We start from the raw sequence: 13,409 nt of genomic DNA on the forward strand, positions 1-13,409 counted from the left end.
CATTGGTCCGAAGTGATAACTTCCCACCGGCTGAGGAATAGAGAGAGACGACCTCCTATAGGTTGAGGCAGGAGAGCAGATATAGGAGTACTGGCTATACTTTGGAGAAGTAAGTCAAAAGGGCTGTGTCTTCTGCTGTGGAGTTGGCTTTACAGGCTGCTGTTGTTGCCTGGGAGGCTGACGCTGTTGCTGCCGTTGACGCCTGGGTTGCTGAGCAGTTGTTGGCAATGGTCGAGCTGTGAAACGGCGTTGATATGCTGACTGTTGTCTAAAAGGCCTTGTTGGGGGAGGCTTTTTCTTATTTTTAAGAAGGGTATCCCAACGTGTTTCATGAGCCGACAGCTTTTGAGTAGTCGAATCCATGGATTCCCCAAAAAGCTCATCCCCTAGGCATGGGGTGTTGGCTAACCGATCTTGATGATTAACATCAAGTTCAGATACCCGAAGCCAGGCCAGGCGACGCATTGCCACAGACATTGCTGTCGCTCTGGATGTAAGTTCGAAGGTGTCATAAATGGATCTAACCATGAACTTACGCAACTGAAACAGAGAAGACAAGCAATGGTGGAAAGATTGTTGTTTCCGTTGAGGAAGGTATTTCTCAAAGGAAGCCATGGTGGTAAGGAGATGTTTCAGATAGAAAGAAAAATGAAAGCCATAATTTCCAGCTCTATTTGCCAACATTGCATTTTGGTAGAGCCTCTTACCAAATTTTTCCATGGCTTTACCCTCTCTGCCAGGAGGAACAGAAGCATATACACTGGCTCCTGCAGATTTTTTAAGGGTGGATTCGACAAGTAAAGATTCATGAGGAAGTTGTGGTTTGTCGAACCCAGGAATGGGAATTACTTTGTACAGAGAGTCTAACTTACGTGGGGCCCCAGGAACCGTTAAGGGAGTCTCTAAATTCTTGTAAAAAGTCTCCCTCAAGATGTCGTGAAGAGGGAGCTTCAAATATTCCTTTGGAGGTTGGTCAAAGTCCAGGGCGTCCAAAAAAGCTTTAGACTTTTTGGACTCAGCCTCCAAAGGAATAGACAGAGAATCACACATATCTTTCAGGAAACTGGAGAAAGATGAAGTGTCATGCTTAGAGGACGGGTCATGTACAGCAGACTCCTCCTCATCTGAGGAACATTCTCCTTCAGAGAGAAAAGGCTCTTCTGAATCTCCCCACAGATCAGGATCCCTGACATGGGGAGAACGATCCCGAGACTCAGGGATAGCTGAGTCTACATGCCGGGTCTTGCGCACCGACTTAACCGATCTCATCGACATCGACCCAGGCAATGTAATCGGTTGTACCGGAGCCGAAGTCTGCACCGATTGATGCTGAGCTCTCGGCTCCGGCGCAAGGACTGGCATCGATGCCGATGAGGTGGAGTGAATCGGTACCGAGGGAGTGGATACCGACAATACAGGTTGCTCCACTATCGGTACCGGCTCAGTGCGGACCGGCACCGGAAGGTTCGGTGCCAGGATAGTTGGAAGGAGCTGTTGCAATTGCTGCTTGAGCTGTGCCTGGAGAATGGCCGTAATACGGTCATCAAGGGATGGCACCGGTACCGCTTTTTTCTTCTGTGGTACCTGCGGTGCCGCTCGACGCCCCGGAGATGAGGAGCCCGATGTCGAGGGACTCACCTCAATAGGGGCGGAGCGCTTCCGCTGGCGCCTCACAGTCGGCAGGATTGGACTCACTGCACTTGAGACCGGAGGACGTTCCAGCGGGGAAGGCTTCTTAGCCGGCTTACCTGCATGTTGGGACGCCGGCGCGGAATCTCGCGGCGTCGAAGAAGAGGGTGCCGACTGAACCGGTGCCGAAGTCGGAGTCGATGGGATCGGACATCTCGGCGCCGAACAGTAATCGCTGTTGTATTTGGCGATTTTTTAATGTTCTCTTTTTTAGTGTGGCACAGCGGGTGCAGGTGGAGGCCTGATGCTCAGGACCCAAACACTGTAAGCACCAGTTGTGTGGGTCCGTGAGAGATATGGGCCGAGCACACCGCTGGCACTTTTTAAAACCTGGCTGAGGGGGCATGAACGTGAACACCGCTTCAGCCAAATCGAAGGCCGAGGCTTCGATGGTGGCAGAAGGCCCCGCAGGGGAAAAGCCAAATTGAATGAAAAAACCAAAGATTTTTTTTTTTTTACAAAAAATGAAAGAAAAAGAAAGAGGCAAAAGCCAAAAGGGTTTACGCGAGCGGGAAGGCAAGTTCAAAAAATTTTCAACAGCCGTTGAAAAAACGCGTCTTCTTAGCTCCGCGGAAACTAAGAAACTGGGGACCGCGCGCCTCTGTCGGGCGGGAAGGCACTCGCGCGTGCGCGGTGCGGCATGCCAGAACTTTCCAAGTTCTTAGAGTGCAATCACTCTAAAATTGTCCGTACCGGGGCTCCGTCGGTGCCGTCACCCATCAGTCAAGAATAGCTGCCTGCTTGTCCTGGGATAAAGTTAAGCTCTGGAACGCGTTGCCAGAGGATGTGGTAAGAGTGGATACTGCTTGCCCTGTATTGGCCACCTTGAGAACAGGCTACTGGGCTTGTTGGACCATTGGTCTGACCCAGTAAGCCTATTCTTATGTTCTTATCTCAGTGGTTCTTAAACCTGTCCTGGAGGACCCCCAGCCAGTCGATTTTTCAAGATATCCCTAATGAATATGTATGAGGCAGATTTGCATGACTGTCACCTCTATTATATGCAAATCTACCTCATGTATATTTATTAGGGATGTCTTGAAAAATTGACTGGCTGGGGGTCCCCCAGGACAGGTTTAATAAAAAGTTGAAACTAAAAAAAAAAAAAAAATTGGAACTGTTACACAATACTTCACATATTTCTCAATATTCTTACCTGCCTTGGGACCGGATCCTTCAGGAAATAACCTTCCACAATCTGTTCTTTTCTATAATGCTCAATGATGTCATCAATACTGTTTAGATAAAATAATGAAAACATTTATATTGATTTTGCAGTTTATATTTAATGCACAGTAAGTTTTAACAGACTCAAAATTCTATGACACAGGCTAGTACATTTTCCTTATGTATAGTTATTTTCATTACCCACTAACCAAAAGAACAAAATGGAGGAACTGGAGTAATAAATCAAACAACAAACCCACTAAAACCTCCAGGAATAAATGCTGAGCATTGGTGCCATACATATGGTTCTAACCAAATCCTTCCTAAGGAGGAAAAAAAGGCCTCAGAAGCTACAAAGAATATACTTGTTCTGTGGCTATGAAGAAAAGAGCTGTATGAACTAGCAGGGGATGGGAACAAGATTTGCAATTACCTATAGTATCTTTGGAATATGCTCGTTCAGTGCTTCCCTTTGGGAATGTTATTACAGGGTGTTCTATTGGGCATACCTTTTACAGAAGCAGTTATATCATTGTGGGGGAGTATCTAGTGCTTTGCGTCTTAAGTGTGGACATGCAGAAGGGACACTGGGGCACATGTTTTGGTGGTGCAGTAAAATTCAACTCTATTGGACAGTTACTGCAGTATATGAGGAATGTCTTAAGAGTTTGATATCTTGGGTATGAAGGAACAATTGGTTTTCTCTCACTTGTGCTTGGTGGCCCGCAAGGGATTCCTAAAATGCTGGACCTCCGATGAAGCCCCTTACATGCTGGCGTGCTGGGAAGTTAGGGATGCTAGAGGCTCCCGGAAGGGCAAATTACACTTTTGGAGTTTGCATCAGATAGGGCATAGTCTAATGTTGAATGAGTTGTAACTGTTTTCCTGGGGGTCAATGTTTGAGAGGGATGGTGGGTTATGAAGTTGGATAATGGGACTACATATGATATGAGCTCTATGGGCTGTTACTATATTGGGGAGGAATATTTTTTATGAGGCATGTTCAGCTATGGTGCAGTTGGAAACTTTTTTCTTTGGAGATAGAGGGGTGGTACAACTTGGGATGCGTGGGATGGGGGTATTTCTGTATTTTGTTATTAACACACTACACTGTTGGAATGTAAAAGGGTATGGAGGAGGGTTTGTGAGTTTATTCACCTAAAGCAGATGACTACAGTTGCATTTTTTCTAATAATACTTTGTTATATTATTTTGCAGTCATCAATAAAAATTATTTTTACACTAAAAAAAAGGAAAACCTTTGAGCCTTTTTTTTCTGTATGAGAAATGAGATGAAAAAAAAAAATAAAATAAAATCAAGAACATGCACAAGGATGAAAAGGATTACAAAGTCTGGCAGGAGGAAAAAAAAGAGCTCATTTTGCTTGTTGGAAGAAAAACATTTTTTAATGCAAAAAAATGAGTATAAGGAAAAAAATGTTTCCTAGATTATAAAAATTTTGTCTGTTAGTTTTCATATTCAGTCAGAAGCAATTTTGGCATTTTACAAAACACAATACATCACAGTGATTCCCTAAGCCAATCACTAGTAAATTACCTGTTATAATAACGACCACCCATCATAAACTGGTTATTTGGTGTTGGGCATATTTTGAAACGTTGGATGTTTTCATTTGTCCGAAAATAAAGAGAGTAGTCACCAGGAGTATTATCTGAAGGTCTTGCAAGAAAACCGCACACCTGACCCACTGAAAAAAAAAAAAAAATATCAAAGTAAATCAGATTACTAAAGCTTAATTTTAAATTTGTAATGCTAAAAAACATTTCTTAAATATTACAGAACACATCATCAAATTCCAGTCTATTATTCCATCACATAACAGTAACAATTTAATAAAAGGACTATCCCCTAAATTACACTTCAAAACCACACGCTCTCAATTTTCCAATCAATTCCTACAAACAGCTATTTCTGCAAGAGTGAAAAATTGTCACACAAAGTCTGCGAGCTGAAAACTAGTGATTGCTGTTTACACGTAAGCAAAAATAAAAATTTACATGGACACACTAAACATTTCTACTTCAACATACCCAAGATGCTACATAAAACAGAAGGTAAGGATCTGCTTAAAATAACTGCTTACAATTAAATGCCACTGATTTTATAATATTTCAATTCTGCATTTATAGAATTGACTAAACAAGGCAACTAAAACTAATCCAAAAATGGCATAACCAATTTACAAAACTACTACATATTACATTGTATATTATCTCTAGCACTTACCATACCAAATATAAAATATTTTGCAGGTTCATTTGAGAAAGAATGTGTCTCTATATCTCCATCAGCCTTCAATTATCCTTGTTCTTGGACCTACTCCTATTTTGTTCACATTAGGGAGTGAACTAGGGAGCATGGACTCAGTAACAAATAAGGCATTTGCTGTAGCAGCAGGGAAGAGGAAGACAGAAGCTAGACCCACATGGGAAGTGTGAGGGGGTAGAGAAACGCTGAACCTGAATGGAAGAAGGATTTGGGTGGCCCCTACCACTGGATGGTCCTGGGCATTTTGCCAGGCTCTCTCAATGGTTTCTACACCCCTGGAAGATATCTTTGTTCGAACAATCATCTGCAATTAGGAAGCTGGATTATGAAGCCACAGAATACGGATTCCAGTTTTCAAGTTTCTCTCAAGAGATTGACTAAACTTACTGATGTGGACTAATTTTACTACTGTGGATAAATGTTTGACTATAGTGGATGCCAAGGTGTCTTCTGCGCAGGCATCCACTAATTCCCTAATTAGAGTCAATTGAGAACAGATGTGAGGGCTAAAAATATGTGCTTATTATGTGTAATTGTTTATTGGCCTTTATCAAAAAATTAGGTTTTAAGATCTTACTCTAAGAAAAGAAGATACATTCGGGGTTTTTGGGCAGCTGTGTACCTTGATGTAACAAAAGCTACTCAATTGTATAACGTGGCTTAAAAACTTTTAAAGGCTCGAGTAGTGTCTTTAGGTGAAACTTTTTTCTTAAATTTCAAGTGTATGATTTACACTCTCTTTGGCTAAGATTGTATTTTTCTGAATCCTGCTCAACTAGGAGATCTCCTATGACATTTAGAATCCAATGTTTCAAACTTAAGACTCTTGTTTCCTAAATTTCTGGTGAATTTAAAGTTTATGTATGCCAGATATTAGGGAATTATTTTTCCTTTTTGGTTACCTGTATATCTTTATTTGTAATTCGGTCCTGATTCTTCTTGAATAGGGTATTTTAGTATAAATCCATTTACTTTTCCAATTTTGTTTAACAGACATCTTTTATTGATGAAACACAAACCATAAACAACCAGAACATTTCTCTGAATATGAAACTAAAACATAGACAAGTGCACAGGGTTTCTTCAATGCACCCATCCTTATACAAAAATATATAAGCACAAATAGAGTCCCCTACTAAACATAGAAAAAGACGGCAGATAAGGGCCGCGGCCCATCTAGTCTGCCCACCCCAATGACCCTCCCCTATTTAACTCTGTGCAGAGATCCCACGTGACGATCCCATTTCCTCTTAAAATCAGGCACGCTGCTTGCCTCGATCACCTGAAGTGGAAGTCTATTCCAGCGATCAACCACTTTCGGTGAAAAAGTATTTCCTGGTGTCGCCGTGCAACTTCCCCCCCCCCCCTGATTTTCCATGGATGTCCTCTTGTCGCCGTCGGACCTTTGAAAAAAAAAGAAATCCTCTTCTACCTCGATACGGCCCGTGAGGTACTTGAACGTCTCGATCATATCTCCCCTCTCTCTGCGTTCCTCGAGTGAGTATAGCTGCAATTTATACAGCCGTTCCTCGTACGGGAGATCCTTGAGTCCCGAGACCATCCGGGTGGCCATTCGCTGGACTGACTCAAGCCTCAGTACATCCTTGCGGTAATGAGGCCTCCAGAATTGTACGCAATATTCCAGATGGGGCCTCACCATGGATCTATACAACGGCATAATGACTTCAGGCTTACGGCTGACGAAACTCCTACGTATACATCCTATGATCTGCCTAGCCTTAGATGAAGCCCGCTCCACTTGATTGGCAGTCTTCATGTCTTCACTGATGATCACCCCTAAGTCCCGTTCTGCAACAGTCCTTGCTAAGATCTCGCCATTTAGGGTGTAAGTCTCGCATGGATTTTGACTGCCGAGGTGCATGACTTTGCATTTCTTGGCATTGAAACTCAGTTGCCAGGTCCTTGACCAGGGGTGCCCACACTTTTTGAGCTTGCGAGCTACTTTTAAAATAACCAAATCAAAATGATCTACCAACAATAAAATTAAAAAAAAACCACAACGCACACTGTACGCATAGAAAATGTTAATTATCATTCCTATTCCAGGGTTTTTCAAAGAGGTCAAAGCAGATGACTCTATGCACTATCACCTCAGTAACAACCATACAAAAATAGACAAATATACCCCCCTCCCTTTTTACTAAACCACGATAGCAGTTTTTAGAGCGCAGGGAGCTGCGCTGAATGCCCAGCGCTGCTCTCGACGCTCATAGGCTCCCTGTGCTAAAAAACTCTATTGCGGTTTAGTAAAAGGGGACCTTAGTGTAAAATATAGACAGCAGATATAAATTCAGACACATTTTGATCACTAAATTTAAAATAAAATCATTTTTCCTACCTTGTCTGGTGATTTCATGAGTCTCTGGTTGCACTTTCTTCTTCTGACTGTGCATCCAATCTTTCTTCCCTTCTTTTAGCCTGTATGCTTCCTCTCCTCCAGACCTCGTTCCCTCCCCCAACTTTTCCTTCCTCTCTCCCTGCCCTTTCTTTCTCTCTGCCTCCCTTTCTTTTTTTTCTGTTTCTCTTCTTTCCTTCTGTCTCCCTGCATGCCCTTTTTCTTTCTTTCTCCCTGCCCTCCCCCAAGCCACTGCCATCGGGGACCAGGACCCAAACCACCACCAATAACAGGCCCGAAAGCCGACGACGCCCCAAGCTCTCCCTGCTTCGGCCGACCAGCATTCCTCTCCCCATCAATTCTGCCGTCGGGGAGAGGAAGGCTGATTGGCCCAAGATCGCGATCGACCTATTGGGGGAAATGCTGCCGGGTCCTGCCTTTGCGGAAACAGAAAGTAGGCAGGACCCGGCAGCAAGAAGAGCAAATGCTTCACTAACCTGTCTCCCGCCTTAGCCCATAGCGAACGCTTGCTCTCAATATGTGCGTGCCGGCTTCCCTTCAACCCCCCCCCCCCCCCCCCGGACATAACTTCCGGTTTCGGAGGGAAGAGAAGGGAAGCCGGCACGCACACGTTAGAGCCACGGAGCCTAAGTTCGCTACGGGCTGAAATCTCCAAGCCGTCTTTTTTTGTTTTTTTTAAATGTTCAGCAGCGGTGGCAGCAGCAGATGACAGCTGGGCGGACCGCCCAGCTAAAAGGCCCTAGAGAGAGCACTGGAGAGGAAGGCTGATCGGCCCGGTAGATCAGGACGGCAACATGAGTCTATCACGGAGCCCGGGATGGGCTCCGCGATCGACTCGCGTTGCCTTCCTGAGCTACTGGTCGATCGCGATCGACGTGTTGAGCACCCCTGTCCTTGACCATTGCTCCAATAGGAGTAGGTCGTGTTTCATATTGTTCGTTGTGCTCTTGCTTGTTATATTACATAGTTTGGCGTCATCGGCGAATAACGTTATTTTACCGCGAAGCCCCTCAGCCAAGTCCCTTATAAAGATATTGAAAAGGATCGGGCCTAAGACCGAGCCCTGTGGCACTCTGCTGATCACTGCCGTCGTTACGGAGGGGGTGCCGTTCACCACCACCCTCTGAAGCCTACCACTAAGCCAGTCCCCAACCCATTTTGTCAAAGTGTCACCTAATCCTATAGAACTCATTTTGCACAACAACCTGCGGTGTGGGACACTATCAAATGCTTTGCTGAAGTCCAAGTATACAATGTCCAAGGACTCTCCAACATCGAGCTTCCCCGTCACCCAGTCAAAGAAGCTGATCAAGTTGGATTGGCAGGATTTCCCCTTGGCAAATCCATGTTGACGGGGATCCCGTAGATTCTCCTCATCCAGGATCTTATCTAATTGGTGTTTGATTAGGGTTTCCATTAGTTTGCTCACTATAGATGTGAGACTCACTGGTCTGTAGTTCTCAGCCTCTGTCCTGCAACCTTTTTTGTGGAGTGGAACGACGTTAGCCGTTTTCCAGTCCAACGGGACTCTACCTGTACTAAGGGAGAGATTGAAGAGTGCGGATAGTGGTTCCGCCAGGATGTCCCTTAACTCCCTGAACACCCTTACCATTCCTCCCCCCCTCCCATACACATCCACAAAAATATGAAAAGTCAGATAAGATAAGCAGCTCCCCAATCAGGAATACCCCCCTCTCCCATTAACACAAGGGAGCTTTTCCACTGCTCAGAACTCTGCAATCTCCAAACAAAACTCATCATCCTATGGCATTTCAGCATAGTCCATTTTATACATATCATACCAATGGTCTCCAGTTTATCTACCACCAGTTGCCAGTCAGGTGTAACCAGCTATTTTCAAAGGGTAGCCAACACCAGCCGGGTCAGTTTACAAACACTTCTCCCTCCGTATTCACGGTTTCAGCACTTGCGGTTTCGCTTATTCGTGATTTTTCGCATGCTGACTCTTCCCCCTCCAAATTACATAATGAGTAAAGTATTATACCGATAAAAAGTTTGACGCTTACCAGCTTTCACCCTGAAAATCGCTGCTTCCCAGCGTGCTCAGAGAACATCGCTGCTTCCCAGCGTGCACAGAGAAAAATGCTGCTTCCCAGCTTTCACAATCGCTGCTATTATTCGCAATTTTAATATATTAAAGGATGGCTGTTCCAAAAAAACTCATGAATAACATATAAAAAGTTATTCGCAATTTTTCCATATTCGCGGTCATGTTCCACCCCTAACCACTGTGAATATGGAGGGAGGAGTGTACTTTTGTTTATTGCTAAAATTCTTTGCTTTTGTTACTTTTGAAACAGTTGAATTGTTCTGAGGGAAACAGGGTTCTTTGAACCCAAACACGAAGTCTGGCCAGTGGTCAAGAATAATAAATCTTTTTAAGATCTTGAACCTTTGGTGGAAGTTTCCTTCTGTTTGCTAGAAAGGGAAATCCTTACCAAAAACACTGGGGCCTGAAGGGTATCCAAATCTAAGGGGGACCTAGGTGGTCTGCTGCACTCATCAAAGATCCTAAGTTGTGACATGCTACTGACGGGTAGCTCCCAATAGTAATTTAACTGCTGTATTTTGAATCAATTGCAATAATTTGAGATCCTTCTGCTGAATAGAAGCCAATTGCAATAATCCAAGTTGCTCATTACAAGGCAGTGTAAAGCCTACAGACTGCATCCTGTCTCAAGAGCGAATGAACAGAACATGTTGTTTACTTTTATAGACATACCAAAAAGCAGTAGAAGTCAATGGGTTCTCAGAGGGTCCCAACCTGCATATGTATGCACTTGAGAGAAAAACAATGGTGAGTGAATGAATAATTAAATTAAATAAAATTAATATGTGAAACGGGGTGTCCTCAGTGTGAGAGGTCAGCGAGGGGAGAAGATTCTCCAGCGCTTGACACAAGGCACAGGTTAAACAACCTCTGCCCACACACCTCATGTGCTCAAATTAATTGAGTTATAACTTAAACAGTGATATAACAAATTCATCAATCACACAAGTGCATAAATAAGGCAGGAAGTCCCACTCTGAGAGCCCCCAATCAACTCCAGAAAATAAACTCAGACTTAGCTTGGAGATCTGTCCGTTGGTCTGTAGTCAAAAAAGGAGGGCAGCATTCCTACACAACCTAATTGGCTCAAAGTCCCTTCATCAGGAACCCATTGCCAATGAGGGAGGAAATGAATCATGCACATTGTCACATCCGGCGAACAGTTAAAAAATAGAGGCAGCTGACCTCTCACACTGAGGATACCTCATTTCATATATTAATTTTATTTAATTATTCAATCACTCATTGTTTTCTTTCAAGTGCGTACGTATGCAGGGTCCCTCTGATAATCCATTGACTTCTACTGCTTCTTGGTGTGCCTTTTGAAGTATCTTAGCAGTTATATTTTTGGAGAACATGCATTGTGGTTTTCTTTTATAGAAGCATGTCTGAACCAGGGACAAGATGCGAGATTGAAAATTTAAATTAAACATCAAAATGTACTCCAAGTATTCTCAAGGAAAAGCATTTCCAACAGTGAACTGCCCACAGTAAGCGAGTAGGGAAAGAAATGGTTGCAAATATCAAAGCCTTAATTAACATTCAACTTCAGTTTATGGTTATTTAACCATTATGCAATTTGATCCAAATTATGAGTCAAATCTGATATAGCTGTACAGGAGATAAATTACACAAAATTTGAATTTCAACCATGTAAACAAAAAAACAAAGCCCATAGGCTGAATCAGTATCAACAGCAGAGCTAAAGAAAGATTAGGTTCTTATCTCAGCAATCTTTTTTGTAGATGTCTCTAGTAGTCCTGAACGTTGGAGTCTTGTCTCTGAACCAGCAAGTTGCTTGCAGAAAATTATTTATGTTTTCCAACTCCACCTCCTTCCCAAGCAGCTACTCTTGGTCTCTCAGTTTGTACACACCTTGATAAATTCTACTCTCTCAGTACCCCCAGTACCTTTATAAAATAAGCACCAAAAATACATGCCAATGCAGAAATTACACATTTGTGTACCTGTAATCCGTTTATTAATATATGTACTTTAAAGCTTCTACATACATTGCAACTCTCCCTCAATCCTACCCTCAAATGATTGTACGTACTTAAAACTTATTTAAAAGATTTATATTATATTCACATAGATACAGTAGTTGCATCAATTTAAAAGACTCTTCTTCATGCTTTACACCGTGAAAAAGCCTTTCTAAACTACTGACGGTACCTGTCATTAGCAGACTGTAAGCCTCTTGTTTGGATATCTTCCCATGGAACCATCTATTAAAAAAAAAAAAAAAAAAGAAAGAAAGAAGATTTTTCTCAATTCTTGCGTTAGTAATAAACCGGCAAGTCCAAATGTATTCAGTTCTCTAAAGAGCACAAATTTCACTCAATTTATAAAACCTGATATGATAATTTTTTTCTTAACCTTATCTATGGGAAAAGTGCACTTACATTTTTCCCTCATGTGGATCTTCCTCACGTCCCTTTAAAAAAAAAGAAGAAAGATTTAGCTAATATATACCTATCGAGCTTTCTAATTATTTTATGAAATTGTGATGTCAAACAATGTTTGAAATTCTGCCAACAGTTGACATTACTCCTGACACAATGTGTTTCCAGACCAGCAAAGAAAGTAAGTAATTAATCTTCTCCCAACTCGCACTGCATCTGGACTAGCTTGACATGTAGCTTGTAACTAAGATCAATTTCACATACAGCCCTGTGGATGCCAGTGGGTGCTGAATACCCTAAATATTGAGCAAGCTTGCTTCATTGGGTCCAGGATGAAATAACTTGCATTGCGTTTGGCACCCTCAATCATTCTGAAATGGAGTCATTAAATATAGCTGCTAGAAATATTATTTTAATAGACAGTCTTTCTACTCAGAGGACCATGGATGTTGTGCTTCTCACTGATCATGCTTTTAAATAAAAAACCCTCCCTCCACCCCCCAATGTGACCCAATACCATATTTTCTTCACCAGGAAGTTGTGGGATATGCTGATGAGGTATGTTGGATAGGGGGTGGGGTTTGGTTTGGGAGTGAGGAAGTTAAGTGAATATCCTTGAGAGATGATGGTTAGGACCCATTTGTGCATCATTTTCTTTCAGCCCTGGTATGGTCAAGGTAGTATGCAAGGGCACGCTTACAGTCCAGCTGTTCCCCAGGATGAGAATGGGGCTTAGGGAAAAAGACAGGCAATACAATGGACTAGTTGAGGTGGAAGTCCGAGACCACCTTGGGAAGGAATTTAGGATGGGTACGCAGAACCACCTTGTCATGGTGAAAAACAGTGAAAGGGGGGTCGGCAACCAGTGCATGCAGCTCACTAACCCTCCTGGCAGAGGTGATGGCAATGAGAAAAAACACCTTCCACGTAAGAAATTTGAGTGAAGTTGTGGCAAGAGGCTCAAAAGGAGGTTTCATGAGGGCTGATAAAACCACATTCAGGTCCCAGACTACTGGAGGAGGCTTCAGAGGTGGTTTGACATTGAAGAGGCCTCTCATGAATCGGGAAACCAGGGGATGAGCCGTGAGAGGTTTTCCGAGGATAGGCTCATGAAATGCAGTGATAGCACTGAGGTGGACTCTGATTGAGGTAGACTTGAAGCCAGCGTCGGACAGAGAGAGCAAATAGTCCAGTACAGTTTCCACCGCCAATGAGGTGGGATCGTGGTGATGTAGTAGACACCAAGAGGAGAACCGGGTCCACTTCTGATGGTAACATTGGAGGGTGGCCGGTTTCCTGGAGGCATCCAAAATACGACGGACAGGCTGAGACAGATTCTCTGGAGAGGTCAGCCCGAGAGAAACCAAGCTGTCAGGTGGAGCGAGGACAGATTGGGATGCAGTAGAGACT

General features: G+C 43.3%; 1 protein-coding gene across 1 annotated transcript in view; it reads right to left on the reverse strand.

Moving 5' to 3' along the window:
* RASA1 (RAS p21 protein activator 1) overlaps positions 1-13,409 on the reverse strand; it is a 207,809-nt gene that overhangs the window by 140,783 nt on the left and 53,617 nt on the right. The window contains exons 6-9 of the mRNA XM_033922545.1: positions 12,000-12,031; positions 11,770-11,822; positions 4,415-4,565; positions 2,846-2,924 (exon numbers count right to left, since the gene is read on the reverse strand). Of these exons, the coding sequence (XP_033778436.1) occupies positions 2,846-2,924; positions 4,415-4,565; positions 11,770-11,822; positions 12,000-12,031 (315 nt within the window). The remainder of the gene's footprint in view (positions 1-2,845; positions 2,925-4,414; positions 4,566-11,769; positions 11,823-11,999; positions 12,032-13,409) is intronic.

Source organism: Geotrypetes seraphini, chromosome 1, assembly GCF_902459505.1.
Source record: "Geotrypetes seraphini chromosome 1, aGeoSer1.1, whole genome shotgun sequence".
NCBI lineage: Eukaryota > Metazoa > Chordata > Amphibia > Gymnophiona > Dermophiidae > Geotrypetes > Geotrypetes seraphini.